Raw genomic sequence first — 20,502 nt, 5'->3', positions numbered from 1 at the left:
ATATATTATAAGATTATGGTAATTTCTATAAGGAAAGAGAAATACACAGATTACATTTTCAGTGCATAGCTGCTATGGAGGAGAGTAACAACTCATAAGACATCTAATTGTCTGACCTGCCCTAGATTGATCCAAGATAATGAGCTATTGCACATACTGAATTTATAATAAGAATATTATTAACTAACCCCATCTCTGTTCAGTATTGCATTATCAACACGTTTTGTTCCATCGCAATTGACCGTATATCAGTAATAGGGAAAGTGGCTCCAAAGCTGATGGAGCAGCTATTCATGCTGATGAGCTCTCCCATGTAACCCTTGTGAAGTGACTGAATAGACTGATGCGTGGGTGGAGTGAAGGGAATTGCACATCTCCGTATTTTTTTTTCAGTCTCTTCATTTCTAGATATCCCAACGGCATGAGTCTTTAGACAGATTTAGGTGTCTGAGATATATACATTTATTTTCTAATATTGTTCCTGACACATACCTGATGTCTAACATTATAGGACAAATTTTGCTGGAAAAATGTAAATATCGTGTTATACATTTATCAATTACATGAGTTTGAAGTAACATGGCTAATTACTGTGAGCTCTCCTTGTCACTCATTACATTTCAGTCTTTTCCAGGCTAAACAGTGAAAAGTACTGGTAAAATAAAAATAAGACTATTTAGACTCATCGTATATTGGAACAATGTCCTGGCGGGGCCTGAGCCTGCAGTGTGCAAGGACTGCCTGTCATTAAGCTACCAGTAATACGTTTGAAAGTTTAAAAAGCAGTAAACTGCGCACAGATTTTCCAATGTACTAATATTGGCGTTATGATGCAGTGGGCACCCACTAAACTTATTTAATATTTCTTTCTAAATTTTAAAGTAAATTGTGTTTATATGTCATCCTTAGGTTCAATTGTATGGTGAGGGAACAAATTTGCTTCTGTTTGTCCATATATTTTTTTGATTGACAGCCGCCATCACTGGTTTTGCCTATTACATTGACCATAAATAATTTGAATCGGTCCTGGACCACTAATCCATGGCACCCCTGCAAGTGACCTGAGGCACCCTAGGGTGCCTAGGTACACGCTTTGTGAGCCACTGCTCTAGGGTGAATGTCTAAAAGTTTACAGGGTAAATCAAGTCAAAAATAGAATGTTCTAGGGCTGGTGCTAGAAATTGAGCCATGGGAATCTCCCATACTGAATGGGAACTGGAAAGTTGGTAATGAGCAGCATGGAAGATAAGGTGAGAGTAGATCATAGTTTCTCAAATTTAGGGCCTAATTCAGAGTTGATCGCAGCAGTAAATTTGTTAGCAGTTGGGCAAAACCATGTACACTGCAGGGGGGACAGATATAACATGTGCAGAGAGAGTTAGATTTGGATGGGGTGTGTTCAAACTGAAATCTAAATTGCAGTGCAAAAATAAAGCAGCCAGTATTTACCCTGCACAGGAACAATATAACCCACCCAAATCTAACTCTCTCTGCAAATGATATATATGCCCCCCCCCCCCCCCCCTGCAGTGCACATGGCTTTGCCCAGCTGCAAAAACAAATTTGCTGCTGTGATCAATTTTGAATTACCCCCTTAGTCCTCTGAACCCCACACAGTTCATATTTTTTTCAGGTCACCTAGCAGGTGCACAGGGATACTCATTAATCACTGACACACTTTCAAAAGATCCACAGGTGATGATTTCACTTGTAATTCTGTGAGGAAATCTTGAAAACACGAACTGTTTGGGGTCCTGAGGACCGATTTTGAGAACCTATGAAGTAGACAATGGGGCAGTCTGGGTTCTAGCCCAATCCACATTGATGTTGGACGTTTTCCAGGTCACCCGGTAGGTGCACTGTGTATGACCAACTGTCACATTTTAAAAATCCACAGGTGACCTGGAAGACGTGAACCGTTAAGGGTCCTTGGGAACCACTGGTCTACAGCTTAGTTTGGTTGACATTCTTGACCCTCCCCTACTAAAACTTTCAAACTTTTTAATTTATCTCATTTGGAATATTATGGATCTAGGACATTACGCTATAATGCATTAAGATACAATAAGATACATTAAGAACATTTTAAGTTACACTGCATGCCTTTGGTCCTCCTTTTCTCTATCTGTTTAAATCTCAAAAAGTCAGGCTTTCATTTTATGGTGTACAGGGCCTCTCTGTTACACAGCCCCAAGTAACAGGGATAGATAGTTACACTTCTCAAGTTCCCACTGCACTATGTGCACCCAAAATTAGCCCCAGCAACTAGGCTTGGGACCAGTGGCGGCTACAGAGGTGGGACTGCCGCACAGTCCATAAAAACCTGTCATTGTATCCATGTTTATTTACTACTGTAGGTGTTGTGTAGCTTCAGCTGCTGGACAGCACACACATTGCAGGTTAGACAGAGGCTCTGACAACCACCATTTATATACATTTTGTTGCTGAATATTGCTTGTATAGAACGCATTGGTCATCATGACTTGTCACTAGTTTATTATTCTACCAGTACTATAAGCAGCAATCAATTTGTTACATTTGTATATTTGTGAGAGGACATTTAATAGGGACAACAGGAGCAGAACATTTTCACATTTAAATAATCATGTTGCCTCATCTGTAGAGTCACTATAAACTTCTTAGTTGCAAGTATGGTCCATTTTATTAAAGTACCCAATACTCCTTATTCCTGTGTTCCTACTGAGTTTGGTATACAGTAATTTGAACAAAATGAACAGATCATAATTTCTTTTATGTCCTAGGGGATACTGGGAATCCTTTTAGTACCATGGGGTGTAGACGGGTCCACTAGGAGCAATGAGCACTGTAGAAGTTTGATCAGGTGTGTGGCTCCTCCCTCTATGCCCCTCCTACCAGACTCCGTTTAGAAAATGTGGCCGGTGGAACCGCTCACGCCTCTGGAAGCTCCTGAAGAGTTTTCTGCATTTATTTTCTAAGTTTATTATTTTCAGGCAGGACTGGATGGCACCAGCCTGCCTGCTTTGTGGTACTTAGGGGGTGGAACGGCCCAACCTCTCTCAGGGTTAATGGTCCCGTTCCCCGCTGACAGGACGCTAGCTCCTGTGGGAACTATTCGCAAGCCCCACCACGGCGAGCGTACATTCCCGCAGCACGCTGCCACCCCTAACAGACCCAGAAGAATGAACAGTGGTGAGTACTAAGCCGGCGTCCCGGTTAGCGAGTCGCCGCCCATTATGGCGGCATGAGGTTAAGGAGACGCACGGCTTCTAAACGGGGTTGACTGAGTCTCCTGACTGTGTACACTATATCGTACACTGTACCCAGACTGGTACCACAGCCATAAAAGGAGGTGTACTCCATTTTATGCACATAGACACATACAGCCAATATAAAGAAGAGCGGGAAGACCGCGCGCCATTGAAGGGACGGGGCTTCACCATGAGCTGATCCAGCAGCTCACAAATGCCATTTTCCCTACTGCAGCTGACACAGACGCTGCATGACAGGGACGTGCAGCTCCTCCGGAGAGACTCCAGATTACCTCAGCGGTACCAGGGGGTCATAGCGGGGGGGAGCGACTTCTTGGTGTGCCGAGTCCCTAATCTAGGTACTTAGTCTGCGACCTGGCTAATAAGGGTGCCGTGTGCTGGTTCCATACTCTTTGTCTAACTGGTAGGGCTCTTTGTGGGTTAACTGTGTATTTAACCTTTTTCCTGTGTGTGTGCTGTCACTGCTACAGTATGTCAGGCAACGAGTGTGTTTCCTGTAAGGCACAATGTTCCTCTTCTCCAGGGGGTTCACTAGCGTGTACTCAGTGTAGTATACCTTCCCAGGCTAGTGGGACAGAACCACCATGGCTGGACTCCATTAGGGGAATGATTTCCTCCATTTCTACTAAATTATCTTGGAATGAGAAAGAGACACAATACTTAAGACAGTCTGTGGCTGAGTTTCTGAAAAAGGACTCAGTAGCCAGACCAGCATCTCAGTCCCCTGCCGTTTGTCCGCAAAAACGTTCTTTGGCCCATATCCTGCACTCTGACTGATACTGAGGAGTCAAACATGGAGGAGGGTGAGGTGGACTCAGAGGTGGGGGAGCATACTCTGTCGCAGGGAATAGAGGCTCTCATAGATGCTATCAGGGAAGCCCTCAATATCCCTGATGAGGTGACAGAGGAGAGTGAGGAATCTTACTTTATTATAAAGAAAAATCTGTGTCAAAGAAATTCAGTACCCTGTGTGAAGAACCGTGGGTTAATCCTGATAAGAAATTTCACATCCCTAAACGGTTGTTATCATCTTTTCCTTTTCCTCCCAAGGATAGGAAAGACTGGGATAGTGGATGCATCAGTCTCCAGGCTCTCATGAAAGATTGTATTGCTGTCCCGGGTGCAGCCTCCCTAAAAGACATGGATGATCGCAAAATTGAGACTACTTTCAAATCTTTGTATACAACTGCTGGGGTGGCCCAGAGACTAACTATAGCATGTGGGTGAATTACAAGAGCCATTACTAAATGGGCGGGTAACCTAATTGAGGGGTTAGACACCTTACCTCAAGAGGATATTATTTCGCTCCTGCAACATATACTGGACTCTGCAAACTATATGGTGGAAGCCATAAAAGATATAGGCTTGCTTAATGCTCGCAGTACAGCTATGGCAGTATCGGCACGCAGGGGCTTATGGCTACGTCAATGGACTGCGGACTCCAGGAAAGGCGTGGAAGGTCTACCTTTCACAGGTGAGGCCTTATTTGGATATGAACTAGACAAATGGATCTCCAAAGCTACTGCGGGTAAGTCCAAATACCTACCTTCTGCAGCTCCCCCAGCTAGGAAGGCCTATTCAGGATCCAGTTTACAGTCCTTTCGGACTGCCAAGTTTAGGGGAAAGGCCAGAGGTTCTTCTACCGCTGCCAAAGGTGCTAGAGGTAAACCACGAAAACTGGGTACTGCCGGTTCACAGGAACAGAGCTCAGGCTCCGCTTCCTCAAAACCTTCTGCATGACGGTGGACTGCGATGCCTAGAAGACAGGCAGGTGGGAGCCTGGCTAAAATTCTTCAGTCACATATGGACAAGATAGTGCCAGGATCCCTGGGTTATAAACCTTATTTCCCAGGGCTACAGACTGGACTTTCAGGAGCTCCCACCTCACAGATTCTTCAAATCAGGCTTACCAGTTTCACAAGCAGCAGGTGTAACCTTACAGGACGCCATTCAAAAACTGTTACAGACCCAGGTCATTTTTCCAGTTCCACCCTATCTACAAAACAAGGGTTACAATTCCAACTTGTTTGAGTACCGAAACCGGACGGTGCGGTAAGACCGATTCTGAACCTCAAGTCGTTAAACCTGTACTTACGAGTGTTCAAATTCAAGATGGAGTCTCTGAGAGCGGTGATCTCAGGTCTGGAGGAGGGGGAATTCCTAGTGTCTCTGGATATCAAGAATGCATATCATATTCATATTCCGATCATGCCGCCTCACCAGGCTTATCTACGGTTTGCACTGCAGGACTGTCACTACCAGTTCCAGGCCCTTTCGTTTGGTCTCTCCACAGCACCAAGGGTATTCACCAAAGTGGTTGCAGAGATGATGTTACTGCTCCGCAAACAAGGAGTGAACATAATTCCGTACCTGGACGATCTTAAAAGGTGTTCTGCATCTCCAACCTCCCTTTGTGCCTCCCACGGCACCTTGGGATCTCAATTTGGTACTGCAGTTCCTCCAATTGGACTGGTTTGAACCATTACAGGAGGTGGAAGTAAAGTACCTTACATGGAAGACCGTCACACTATTGGCCTTTGCTTCTGCAAGACGTGTGTCTGAATTGGAGGCGTTGTCTTACAAGAGCCCCTACTTGATTTTCCATGAGGACAGAGCTGAACTCAGGACTCGTCAGCAATTTCTTCCTAAGGTGGTGTTGGCATTTCACATCAACCAATCTATTGTGGTTCCGGCTGTTACGAACACCTCTGCTACTTCAAAGTCTTTGGCTGTCGTAAGGGCTTTGAAGGTCTATGTGAAGAGAACAGCTCATCACAGAAAATTGGACTCGCTGTTGGGTGTACTGCTTCAAAGCAGTCCATTGCACACTGGATCAGACTCACTATTTAGCATGCTTATTCCAAGGCAGGTTTGCGATTCCAAAATCTGTACAAACCCACTCTACTAGGTCGGTGGGATCCTCTTGGGCAGCTGCCCGGGGTGTCAAGGCTTTACAGCTCTGACGAGCAGCTACTTGGTCTGGTTCAAACACGTTTGCCAAGTTTTACAGGTTCAATACCGTGGCCTCTGAGGACCTTCAGTTTGGTCAATGAGTTCTGCAGGAGCCTCTGCGCTCTCCCACCCGGTTTGAGAGCTTTGGTACTTCCCCATGGTACTAAATGGATTCCCAGTATCCACTTGGACATAAGAGAAAATAGGATTTTAATTACCTACCAGTGAATCCTTTTCTCGTAGTCTGTAGGGGATAATGGGCGCCCGCCCGGTGCTTCGTTCTTCCAGCACTGTTACTTGGTTAAGTAATGTTGTTTGGTTCAGCTGTGGCTGTCCCTGTTTACAAGTTTGGTTAGCATGGCTTTCCTCTTGTTATGGTTGTGCTGGTTCGAAATCTCACCACTTTCCTTTTTCTATATCCTTCTCTCAAAGTATGTCCGTCTCCTTGGGCACAGTTTCCTAGACTAAGTCTGGTAGGAGGGGCATAGAGGGAGGAGCCAGCACACCTAATCAAACTTCTATAGTGCCCATGGCTCCTAGTGGACCCGTCTATACCCCATGGTACTAAATGGATTCCCAGTATCCCCTACGGACTACGAGAAAAGGATTTACCAGTAGGCAATTAAAATCCTATTTTTTCTTTGCATTAAATTCACTCGCCACAATTAGCCAAAATTGGAAAGCAAGCTGCAAAACTGCCAGCGGACTATTGTATACTAAATGGCTTATTTTTGGGGAAGTTTACAAATTCTGGCAGCATCTGCGGCATTGTCATATTCCTGTCACAGATGTGCCAGAGATGCTGTGCTAAAAGCATTTCATAGTGTAGTATGTAGTTGTTGTTTTTTTGGCTGAAATGCTCAGTTGCCATAGTAATTGATTCGCAGCTGTAATTGCTGAAATCATTATGGGGTTAATGTACAGTCCTGTGTGATTAAACTATTACAATATCTAAAATGAGTCACTAGAAACATGTAGCCAGGCTGATTGACAGCCCAATTCCAGTTCATGTCTTGTCGTTATGTTTTGTGAGAACGCGCTCTATTCATGTGGTGATACGTTGGTAGGGTCACAGCGTCAGTGATGTAAATGTGGACCAATGTGACGTACATGATAGCTCTGCAGTTCATGTATATTATCACCTTTTGTCGCTACCAGCAGAGCAGCCAAGCAGTATGTATAAATCATTGAGTTCAGATTTATGGCTGATCTCCTGCGCATATTGAAATAATGAATATTGGTAGCTTAAATATTCAGGTCACTACAAAACGCTCTGCTCCCAAACTTACCACTGAGGGTGTTTTTTCTTTTTTCGATCAAGTTAATGCAGCACAGCCTATTCAAATAAGAGGGGTAGATATACCGTATAAAAGCTTGGAGAGATATGGAGGGAGAATGCATCAAACTTTGGGGAGAGATAAAGTGCTAACCAAACAGCTCCTGTCCGTTTTCAAACACAGCCTGAAAATGATAGGAGCTGATTGGTTGGTACATTAACTCTGTCCATTTTATATCTCTACAAGCTTTGGTAAATCTCCCCCATTATTGGGAAATTCAGAAACAGAGCATTTTGTTGGTGAATCTTGGTGATCAACATTTTCCCGTATTTGTGAAAAGACATTATTTATTTACAGTTTCCCAGATGGGTGTGGATCATTAGATCGACAGTGTCTAGGTCAACAATGTTTAGGTCGACCACTATAGGTCGACAGTCACTAGGTCAACAGGGTTTCTAGGTCGACATGTGCTAGGTCGACAGGTCAAAAGGGCGACTGTTTTTTTTTTTTTTGGGGGGGGGGTTGTTTTCTGCGTACAGTGACCAGGAACCCCAGTTAGTGCATCATGTCCCCTCGCATGGCTCGCGGCAAGGTGCCTCGCTTCGCTCGAGATTATCGTTCCAATCGTAGTCTACGTGGATCGTTAAGTATGAAAAAGTTTTTAAAAAAAAGTTTTTTGGTTTTTTTTTAAAAACTCATATCGACCTTTTGACCTGTCGACCTTCAAACCCTGTCGACCTACAGTGGTCGACCTAAACATTGTCGACCTAGACAGTGTCGATCTTCAGACCGGATCCCTCCCAGATATGGCGTTTTCATGTCATTCTATCCAGTACCTTCTGTACATACTGTATACTGTACAGTATAAGAGTGGAATAAGTAATAGTATTTGTATATACTTGGAGATACTGGATAGATTCAGATAAGAAAAGCCATATCTGGAACACTGTACATAAATGTCTCTAGAATAGAAATGTTATTTTTTTTTAAGTGTGTGTGTGTGTGTGTGTGTGTGTGTGTGTGTGTGTGTGTGTGTACTTTTTATTTCTTTTGCTGTTCCTGGCATGTGAGGATAGAATGAGGCCACAAATGATCTGGATTTTGCTGCTATAAATTCAGACTGATGAATTGCTGCACAGTTCAGTTTCACAATTGTTGGCAGTGTGTTAAGCAACCAGTTTTGTTTTTCTCAATCCTTACTACAGTGCTGCTGGCAAGTCTTGCTTTTTGACATATGTGATCCCTAAAAAGCTAATTTCAGTTAATTATCATGTATGTGCATCATTCTGTAGAAGTTTCCGGTTTTAACAGTTCTGCAATTTATAATCTAATACTGTCACTGAGCAGTGATGGCTGTGACAGTGGATGTACGACAGCTGTTTAACAATAATGGATTCTAGCTCCCAGCACAGATAAACATGCACATGTACTGACCTCACCTGTCATATTCCAGTATACTCTAGAGCAGGCATGTCAAACTCAAAATCCCAACTGGGCCGAATAATCAAGGTCTAAGTCTTGTGTGGGCCGCCAAAAAAAGAAAGAGTCTTATATGCAATTTTCAAAGGTTTTTTTTAGAAAAAATTAACAAAGTATAATCAAAGAGATGTCAAGTATCGTGAAGAAAACATTTACTTTTATGCAGTGGTGCAAGTTGGAAAAATTTCTTAGTGGTACTGTGTGCACGCGCCAAAGAAAATGGCTGTGTGATACACATATGGGGGCCAGATACAAATATGCCCTCAATAGTGCAGTGCCAGATACTCATATGCCCCACAGTGCCAGATGTACATATACCCCTAAACGTGCCAGATACACATGTACCCCCACAGTGCCAGATACACATGTGCCCCCACAGTGCCAGATACACATGTGCCCCCACTGTGCCAGATACACATGTGCGCCCACTGTGCCAGATACACATTTGCCCCCACTGTGCCAGATGCACATGTGCCCCCACTGTGCCAGATGCACATGTGCCCCCACTGTGCCAGATGCACATGTGCCCCCACTGTGCCAGATGCACATGTGCCCCCAGGGTGCTCACCACCACTGTTGCCTGTGTGTGATTGCAGGAGAGAGCAGCGCGCGCCTCTCCTGCTCATCAGTCTGGTCTCCGGCGGCAGCCACGGGTATCTTAAATTAGGCGCCGGTTTGTGAGCCAATCAGAGCTGCCTGTCCACGGGCTCTGATTGGCTCACAAACTGGCGCCTGATTTAAGATACCCGCGCCGCCGCCTGAGACCGGACTGAGAAGCAGGAGAGACGTGCACTGCACTCTCCTGCCCTTGCAGTAAGCAAGGCAGTCGGGCCGCAAAAAGACCCCTGCCCGCCCCCCTGCCTGCGGGCCGCAAAAGGTTGCAATAGGGGCTGAAAATTTGACACCCCTATAGTTTTGACTATAAAAGTGACTAAAATAATACTGCTGTAACATACAGCACAAGGGGAGGCAGCTATCAGATCTGCCTCACTGAAAGGGGCGTGGCTTGATGTAGTGTTAGGTGACCTATCTAGGAAGTTCCTCCCCACTCAACCAGGAGCAGCTAACATAAAGGAGATTCTGAATATCAAAACTGTTAAATGCAGGGGAATGTAATGGTGAGTGGCTGCTGGGGCGGGCAAGGTTGGTACATGGCTGGCCCTCTCCCCTAGTGTTGGCAACATACTTTCCTGCCAGTTTAAGAACCGAGAGGACAAAATAGGGTTGTGTAGTTTAGTGGGTTTTAAAAATGTAGTGCTTTCTGCCCAACCTTTTGTGTCCAACCTATATTATTTTTATATAATAGTGCACCTTTGTATAATGGCCACATGAGCTATGAGGTGAATATATATGTGTGTAAATCTGGCTCTGATGCCAACCAGTGAATCTCCAGTCATTGACCTCACCGCACATCACTGATATAGATATATATATATATATATATATATATATATATATATATATATATATATATATATATATATATATATATATACAGGTTGAGTATCCCATTTACAAAATGAAGAATCCCACATTTTTGGGTCCCCTTTTCAGATAATGACATATGTATTATATACATTATCTATAAATATATACATTATCTATAAATATATACATTATCTATAAATATATATATTTCTCTTACGTCCTAGAGGATGCTGGGGACTCCAAAAGGACCATGGGGTATAGACGGGATCCGCAGGAGCTTGGGCACACTAAAAAGACTTAAAACTGGGTGTGAACTGGCTCCTCCCTCTATGCCCCTCCTCCAGACCTCAGTTAGACTTTGTGCCCAGGAGTGACTGGATGCACACTAGGGGAGCTCTACTGAGTTTCTCTAGAAAAAGAGTTTTGTTAGGTTTTTTATTTTCAGGGAGCCCTGCTGGCTACAGGCTCCCTGCAGCGTGGGAGTGAGGGGAGAGAAGCAGGACCTACTTCTGTGAGTTTCAAGGCTCTGCTTCTCGGCTACTGGACACCATTAGCTCCAGAGGGTTCGATCACTTGGTGCGCCTAGCTGCTTGTTCCCGGAGCCACGCCGTCACCCCCTCACAGAAGCTAGAAGCCAGAAGGCAGAAGTCGGGTGAGTATGAGAAGATCAGAAGACTTCAGGACGGCAGAAGACTTCAGTGACGGAAGGTAAAGCACAGCGGTAACGCTGTGCTCCATGCTCCCACACACATATCACCAACTGTTGTCACTGGGTGCAGGGCGCTGGGGAGGGGCACCCTGGGAGGCATGTTACTGAAGTTTTGTAAGGGCGGCATATGATTGTGGGTGGCGAGGCACCTTTTACAGACCCCCGCCGGCATTTTACATGAGTTGGAATTTGGCGGGCCGAAGCCGCCGGGAAGGGGGCGGAGCTTCGGTCCGCGGCTCACACGCGCCATTTTCTCCCTGCACCAGACGGAGGGAGAGACGCTGCCGGGACCTCCACGCTGATTTCAAGTAAAGGGGGCATCTCCAGAGGGGAGCCGCAGTGGGGTACCAGTCTTTTTGATAATAAGGCAGCGCTGGGTACATATATTCGTGTACCAATATACAGGCGCTGGGGTGTGAGCTGGCATACTCCCTCTGTCTCCTCTTCTGGGCTGCATTTTGGGCCTGTCACCTTGCTGGGACGGTTCTGTGTGTGTTGTGTGTCAGTACTACGTGTCGACATGTCGGAGCCTGAATGTTATTCACCAGAGGAGGTTATGGGAGTTGGGGATGCGGGGCTAGATGTAGCACTGTCGACGCAGCCGACTCCTGATTTACTAGCACTCCTTAATACAATAAATTCCAATGTAGCTTCTTTATCTAAGAGGTTAGATAAGTCTGAGTCACAGACGCAGGTGTGGAAAAAGTCCATGTAGGAGGCTTTATCTCAGGTACAGACCCCATCCAGGCCCCATAAGAGGCCTTTTACTCAGGTGAGGGATACGGATACCGACACGGTTCCAAGGTCGATTTCACTGAGGCTGCGTTACATCCACGATTAGTTAAGAGTATTCAGTACATGATTGTGGCTATAAAGGATGTTTTGCAGATTTCTGATGAACCTGCGGTACAGGAAACAAGGATTTGCTTGTTCAAGGGAAAGAAACCTGAGGTGAAGTTTCCCCCGTCTCATGAAATGAATACTCTTTGTGAAAAGGCTTGGGAGTCGCCGGATAAGAAATGGCAGATTCCCAAGAGGATTTATATGGCGTATCCTTTCCCCTCTGATGACAGGGAAAAAATGGGAGACATCTCCAACTGTTGATAAAGCTCTATCCCATTTGTCTAAGAAGGTGGCGCTTCCGTCTCCTGACACGGCAGCTCTCAAGGATCCGGCATTGCTCAGACCTGCTGTGGCGTCGGTATGGGTGAGTAGTGCTATTGCTAAATGGGCTGAGAATTTAGCTAGTGACATGGATACTCTTGATAAAGATAATATCCTTCTAACTCTCGGTTATATTAAGGACGCTGCGGATTACCTAAAGGACGCGGCAAGGGACGTCTGTCTCTTGGGATCAAGGACCAATGCCATGTTGATATCTGCCAGGAGGGCCTTGTGGATCCATCAATGGAATGCTGATGCCGACTCCAAGAGGTCTATGGAAGCTCTACCCTTTAAAGGTACTGTCTTGTTTGGGGACGGCCTGGCGGACCTAGTCTCGACCGCGACTGCGGGTAAGTCCTCTTTTCTTCCTTATGTTCCCACACAACAGAAAAAGGCAGCACATCAACAAATGCAGTCCTTTCGTCACAATAAATACAGGCGTGGGAAAGGTTCGTCTTTCCTCGCCTCAAAGGGTAGAGGACAGGGAAGAAAACTTCCTGCAGCCTCAGGCGCACAGGACCAGAAGTCCTCCCCGGCTGCTACCAAGTCCACCGCATGACGCTGGGGCTTCCCTGGGGGAGTCCGGACAGGTAGGGGGCCGTCTTCAGGTATTCAGCCAGGTCTGGATTCAATCAGACCTGTATCCTTGGGTGTTACAAATCGTGTCTCAAGGATACAAACTGGAGTTTCAGGAGATGCCCCCTCACCGGTTCTTCATTTCGGCATTACCGGTGGTTCTTCCGGACAGGGAGGTGGTCCGGGCGGCGATTCAAAAATTGTGTCTACAGAAGGTCATTGTTCCCGTCCCTCCGTCCCAGCGGGGGGAGGGGTTCTACTCGAGCCTCTTTGTGGTACCGAAACCGGAAGGTTCGGTCAGACCAATTCTAAATCTAAAATCCCTCAATCCATACTTGATAGTCTTCAAGTACAGGATGGAATCCCTTCGAGCGGTGATTGCCAGCCTGGAGGGGGGGGATTTTATGGCGTCAGTCGACATAAAGGATGCCTACTTACATGTGCCGATATATCCTCCACATCAGGCTTTCCTCAGGTTTGCGATACAGGATTCTCATTACCAATTTCAGACGTTGCCGTTTGGGCTTTCCACAGCTCTGAGGATTTTCACCAAGGTCATGGCAGAAATGATGGTTCTTCTTCGCAAACAAGGGGTTTCAATTATCCCGTACTTGGACGATCTCCTGATAAAGGCGAGGTCCAAGGAACGGTTGCTGAGAAGTGTAGAGTTGTCACTATCGGTTCTGCGACAGCACGGTTGGGTGCTCAATTTGCCGAAATCCCAGTTAATTCCGACCACTTTGCTTCCTTTTCTGGGCATGATTCTGGACACGTAGTTACAGAAGGTATTCCTTCCAGAAGAAAAGGCTCGGGAACTGCAGACGATGGTCAGAGAACTTCTGAAGCCGACGAGTGTGTCAATCCATTATTGTACTCGGGTTCTGGGGAAGATGGTTGCGGCGTATGAAGCCATTCCGTTTGGCAGATTTCACGCCCGCGTGTTTCAGTGGGACTTGCTGAGCAAATGGTCCGGATCTCATCTACACATTCACCGGAAGATAAGTCTATCTCCCAGAGCCAGAATTTCTCTCCTGTGGTGGCTACAAGCTCATCACCTCCTGGGGGGACGCCGATTCGGTATCCAGGATTGGGTACTTCTGACGACAGATGCAAGTCTCCGGGGCTGGGGCGCAGTCACTCAAGTAAGAAATTTCCAGGGAAAATCGTCGCTCCAGGAAGCCTGTCTCCACATAAATATTCTCGAGTTAAGAGCCATTTACAACGGCCTGCTCCAAGCAAGAAGTCTTCTTCAGGATCGACCGGTCCTGGTACAGTCGAACAACATCACAGCGGTGGCCCATATAAACCGGCAAGGCGGAACGAGGAGCAGAGCGGCAATGGCGGAGGCCACAAAGATCCTTCGCTGGGCGGAACAACACGTCAGCGCACTGTCAGCAGTTTTCCTACCGGGGGTGGACAACTGGGAAGCGGATTTCCTCAGCAGACACGACCTCCATCCGGGAGAGTGGGCTCTGCACCAAGAGGTATTTGCAGAAGTGACAAGACGCTGGGGAATTCCGTTGATAGACACAATGGCGTCTCGGCTCAACAAGAAGCTCCCGAGGTATTGTTCCAGGTCAAGGGACACACAAGCCACTGCAGTGGATGCCCTGGTGTCTCCGTGGGTCTTCCAGTCGGTGTATGTGTTCCCTCCACTTCCTATCATTCCAAAGGTGCTGGGGATCATTCGTCAAACAAGGGTTCAGGCGATTCTCGTCGTTCCAGACTGGCCAAGAAGGGCCTGGTACCTGGATCTTCAGGACTTGCTGGTGGAAGATCCTTGGCCACTTCCTCTAAGAGAGGATCTGTTGTTGCAGGGTCCATGCGTGTTTCCAGACTTACCGCGGCTGCGTTTGACGGCATGGAGGTTGAGCGCCAGATCTTAGCTCGTAAAGGGTATTCCCAGGGAAGTCATTCCAACTCTCATTAAGGCTAGGAAAGAGGTTACGGCGAAACACTATCACCGTATCTGGAGGAAGTATGTTTCCTGGTGTGAGCTTAAAAAGGCTCCTGCAGAGGATTTTCACTTGGGTCGTTTTCTCCACTTTTTACAGGCGGGCGTAGATGCATGCCTGAAATTGGGTTCCATCAAAGTGCAAATTTCGGCTTTGTCTATTTTCTTTCAAAAATAGTTAGCTGCCCTCCCAGAGGTTCAGACCTTTGTGAAGGGTGTAATGCATATCAATCCGCCGTTTGTACCTCCTGTAGCTCCATGGGACCTCGATGTCGTCTTACGTTTCTCATGTCGTCCTGGTTTGAACCTTTGCGTAAGGTTGAGTTGAAATTTCTCACTTGGAAGGTCGTTATGCTTTTGGCGCTGGCATCTGCCAGGCGAGTGTCGGAATTGGCAGCTTTATCTCATAAGAGCCCGTACTTGATTTTTCATTCGGATAGGGCGGAATTGAGGACTCATCAACAATTTCTACCGAAGGTGGTTTCTTCATTTCACATTAACCAACCTATTGTGGTTCCGGTAGCGACGGAAGAGGGGGCGATTCCAAAATCTCTGGATGTTGTAAGAGCGTTAAAAGTATATGTTTCTAGGACAGCTGTTACTAGGAAAACTGAAGTGTTGTTTGTTTTGCGGCCAACAAGATTGGTCATCCCGCTTCAAAACAGACTATTGCACGCTGGATTTGTAGTACGATCCAGCAGGCTCATTCTTCGGTAGGACTGCCGGTGCCGAAATCGGTTAAAGCCCATTCTACCAGGAAAGTGGGCTCATCTTGGGCGGCTGCCCGTGGTGTCTCGGCGCTACAGCTTTGCCGAGCAGCTACTTGGTCGGGTTCAAACACTTTTGCTAAGTTCTATAAGTTTGATACCCTGGCCGATGAGGACCTGGCGTTTGCTCAGTCGGTGCTGCAGAGTCGTCCGCACTCTCCCGCCCATTCTGGAGCTTTGGTATAATCCCCATGGTCCTTTTGGAGTCCCCAGCATCCTCTAGGACGTAAGAGAAAACAGGATTTTGGTACTCACCGTTAAATCCTTTTCTCCTAGTCCGTAGAGGATGCTGGGCGCCCGTCCCAGTGCGGACTATTACTTGCAGTGTGTTTTCTTACTGGTTAAGTTAGTTTGTACACGAGTTGTGTATTGGTTTGTTGCAGCTGGTTGCTGGAGTTTTATGCATACTGTTATCTGGTTTGGCGTTATTCCGGTTGTACGGTATGTTTATGGTGTGGGCTGGTAGTTTGGTAGCCCTTAGTTAAAACAAAAATCTTTCCTTGTACTGTCCGTCTCTCCTGGGCACAGTTCCTATAACTGAGGTCTGGAGGAGGGGCATAGAGGGAGAAGCCAGTTCACACCCAGTTTTAAGTCTTTTTAGTGTGCCCAAGCTCCTGCGGATCCTGTCTATACCCCATGGTCCTTTTGGAGTCCCCAGCATCCTCTACGGACTAGGAGAAAAGGATTTAACGGTGAGTACCAAAATCCTGTTCTATATATTTGTAAATAATATATATAATAAATAGATATAATATTTGTTATTATCTCAGTAGGGGACCTACAAATTGGGATTTTGGATAAGGGCTACTCAACCTGTATGTGTGTATATATATATATATATATATATATATATATATATATCTATATGTGTGTGTGTGTGTGTGTGTGTGTTTATTATAATTTATATGAGTGAGTAATTCGTTGGGCCACTTTTTACACTTGGGCCCTCATTCCGAGTTGTTCGCTCGGTAAATTTCATCGCATCGATTTTCCGCTTAGTGCGCATGCGCAATGTCCGCACTGCGACTGCGCCAAGTAAATTTGCTATGAAGTTAGGATTTTTACTCACGGCTTTTTCTTCGCTCAGGCGATCGTAGTGTGATTGACAGGAAATGGGTGTTTCTGGGCGGAAACAGGCCGTTTTATGGGCGTGTGGGTAAAAACGCTACCGTTTCCGGAAAAAACGCAGGAGTGGCCGGAGAAACGGAGGAGTGTCTGGGCGAACGCTGGGTGTGTTTGTGACGTCAAACCAGGAACGACAAGCACTGAACTGATCGTAGATGCCGAGTAAGTCTGAAGCTACTCAGAAACTGCTACGAGGTGTGTAATCGCAATATTGCGATTACTTCGTTCGCAATTTTAAGATGCTAAGATTCACTCCCAGTAGGCGGCGGCTTAGCGTGAGCAACTCTGCTAAAATCGCCTTGCGAGCGAACAACTCGGAATGACCTTGATACGGTTTGAATTCTTCTAAGCATGGATTCCACAAACTTATGTTTTGTGAGGAACATTAGGTCAAATTCGATGACTTGCATCTTACAGTTCTTTAACGTTTGATTGTGGTGGATACAAAAGGACTCATGCTTTCGTGCTGTTGTCTCCATATAATCACCTTACCAGCTGCATGGTGTCATTGATAACGTGATTCTTCAGACCACATGACCCGTTTCCAATTATTTACTGTCCAATTTCTGTGTTCCTGAGCATCTTGGAGGCGTTTCACTCTGTTTGTAATTGAACAGGCTTTCTGCTTCTGTAGTCTATATGATGTAATATGTGTGGTGTACAGCTTGTTGAGTGGCCATTTGAATTGGTCCCTGCTTTAGATTATCCATAATTTGATGCATTGTTGCAAATTTGTGGGACTAAACAAGATTGCCTGCTCTCCGTTCTGCTCAAGCATCCAGTAGCCGTCTACAACCACTTTTTTTTCTCTGCTGGGCCACTCTGCGTACACTAGAACTACTGCCCTAGTATAGCTATTTTGTTAATGCTCACATACTGTAGCGGCTGCCAGTATAAACAACCGCTGCATATTCATAGCTAGTAAGATTGCGTTGTTTACCTATTATTTAATCAGTGATGCACTTCATTAGTCTCTGCATACCTTTGCCTTTCCATTTTTATACATATTCAGGCATCCTAAATCAGTATTATCTGTGAAATAGCTACTTTGCATAAAATCGCCTGGCTGCCATAAAAATGTGTCCACTTGGTGTGTGCGTGTGTGTCTAATCTATCTACCTATTCTTATGTGTACATACAAGTATATGTGTATGCATGAATTAACATACAAATATCATATTAAGGGTTGTATCCTATTAGCTGCAGTTATTTACCGCGCTGTAATAATGGGCTTTTTAGTCTGATAACGCAGTCGGGCTATCAAATTACAGCCCGTTTTTACCATGTGGTAAATTACCCGTTATTGACCAATAACACTTGGGATTCGTGATAACATTGCGGACCCAGGTATTCGCATACGATAACCAGAATAGTCCTCCACTGTATATTGGACCTATTAAGATACAGAACTACACAGCATCAGATGAGAGTTCATATGCAGGGGTGGAACTACCATTGGTGCAGCAGGTGCATTGCACCAGGGCCCCTGAGCACTAAGGGCCCACTGCTGCCCAGACCAGCAATGGGTTATCCCCTGACCATTTTGAGTAATGTTGGATACAGAGAGCAGGGCAGGGTGGGCACCACTGCCTGAGGAACCTGCCCCTTAATTTAGGGAGGCAGGGCTGACCTTGTGTGTGCCGGACTGATAAGAGGAGTCCTGCCACCTATCAGCACTAATTATCACAGCCGCACACTGCATACTTGCCTACTCTCCCGGAATGGCCGGGATGCTCCAGAAAATCTGATGACCCTCCTGGCCCCCCGGAAGAGCAGGCAAGTCTCCCGATTTCTGTCGTCTTCCCTGCCCGGCCGCCCACTTAGTGAGTAAAGTGGGCGGTCCGGGCAGTCGATGCCGCGATTCTTGTTGAATCGCGTAATCATAGCCACGCCCCCTGCAGTATAATACCGGTAACAGAGGCATTACACAGCGTGGTATGTGGCTTAAATGACGTGATCCATCAGCCACGCCCTCATCCCGCTTCTGTTCCACTTCTGCCCCGCCCCCCCTGCTTGTCACTACCTTACCCCACTCCCTGCTGAGCCGACCTGGCTGCTCTCTCCTGGAGAGAGCAGACATAAAGTCGGTAAGTATGACATACTGCCTCTAATTAACAGATAGCTGTACATTATTTTTTTTTTTGTATTCACTGCTGTCTAAATTAAAAGCGGCTCACAACCGGTGGAACTGCCGCCGTCGGAGTCTGCTTGACCAAGTGCCAAACTGAGTAAAGCAAAAGGGATGGTTCCCATGTCACAGACAGAGCAGAGGATGCTGTGTTCCTGCCCCTAACAAGGTATATGCATCCTATTCTCTACACCGCACAGGACATTGTGCTTGTACCCCTGTCACCCTCCCCATCACCCACTGCCTCCTCCTCACTCACTGTATCTCACTGTCACCCTCTTCTTCCCCTTACCTTCCGATTTAACCCTCTGCCTCCCGCCGCCTTACGCAGTCACCCTGTGCCTCTCCCTGTCACCCATTGCCAAGTGGAACCTGGGTTGGGGTGGATACTTTTGCACCTAGTGCCGCGACCCCCGTTTTCATCATGTTGGGGGCGCGCCCTGCACTCCTTGAGCAGCTGGGCAGCCCCTGGTTAGCTCTCCCTGCACTGATAGATGCCACTGGCTCTCCCAATTTGTGCTCAACCCCCAGGCGAGACGCCCCACCCGCGGGACCTCTGACAGTGTCCAATTAGCGGGACTGTCCTGCTGTATTCGGGACAGTTGGGAGGTATGTCTTGTCCTCTCCCCAGATGAGAGCCTTTATGAATATAGTACAGACCTTTATTGCACATATTTTGAACAGCTACATGTACGGTAATTTGAGTCGGCAACTGACTGCTGGTTATTTCTGATGATAGCAGCGGTCACAAAAATTCTGTATTGTCTCAGTGGCTCTCTCCCAACAACACAAACATAAATTTGATGACTAGCAAATTATCCTTCTCTTACTTTCTTTTCCACATGGATAAACACAAATGTCTATAAAAGTTTTGTGTGAAATGAGTGACTTATATTCATACATTGCCTGTACACAGAAAAGCAGCGTTTTCACCGTAGTCCTGGTACAACCTAGAAATCATTTCAGGCCAGCACCCTTTTTGGTCATTTTAGGTTGATATTTGATGGGAGCAAAAACTCCGGAGCAGCAAAAATGTGACACCATGATGGGTTTTGCTGACCTATCGTTATGAGTGGACCCATATAATACTGTATTATCTGTATGTTGTTGTACTTTGCTATAAAATGTTATCTATTGTTTTTTATTTGCCCTTAAAAAAATATATAAATATATATAAAAAAAACACTTGAAGGTAAATATAGTATGTCAAAGTGTATAATCTGTTGTAAATGCTTACACAAGCTTGTAGTAAAACACAGTCTGTATTTTTACTTTTTCTTTTCAGTGCATTACCAGAAGATCATCCACCGGGATATTAAACCATCAAATTTACTTCTGGGAGATGATGGTCATGTTAAAATAGCTGATTTTGGGGTGAGCAATCAGTTTGAAGGAAATGATGCTCTCTTGTCAAGTACTGCTGGGACTCCAGCCTTCATGGCACCTGAGACACTCACAGATTCTGGGCAGGGATTCAGCGGAAAGGTATGTTTGGTGTAATGCTTTCATGCAGCATGCCAGGGGAAATGCTTTACAAATGTGTAAATGTGTGATCACACAATAATTAATTTTCCTGCACACTTTTAAAAACTAATTACATATGTGTGAACTTATGAATTAACCTCTACATTTAATTCTACATTATCTCTACTGGTTACATATGCTCAGATTTATAGTAGTTCTGGTCCTCGT

The 20,502-nt window shown here is 45.9% G+C and overlaps 1 protein-coding gene across 6 annotated transcripts in view; it reads left to right on the top strand.

Annotated features, from left to right (window-relative positions):
- CAMKK1 (calcium/calmodulin dependent protein kinase kinase 1) overlaps positions 1–20,502 on the top strand; it is a 484,479-nt gene that overhangs the window by 344,522 nt on the left and 119,455 nt on the right. For all 6 annotated transcript variants that reach the window (XM_063953693.1, XM_063953687.1, XM_063953688.1 and 3 more), the window contains one exon: positions 20,096–20,295. In XM_063953693.1, coding sequence (XP_063809763.1) covers positions 20,096–20,295 — 200 coding nt within the window. The remainder of the gene's footprint in view (positions 1–20,095; positions 20,296–20,502) is intronic.

This window comes from Pseudophryne corroboree, chromosome 2, assembly GCF_028390025.1.
Source record: "Pseudophryne corroboree isolate aPseCor3 chromosome 2, aPseCor3.hap2, whole genome shotgun sequence".
In the NCBI taxonomy this organism is placed as follows: Eukaryota; Metazoa; Chordata; class Amphibia; order Anura; family Myobatrachidae; genus Pseudophryne; species Pseudophryne corroboree.
This window is presented reverse-complemented; position numbering and strand designations above follow the sequence as displayed.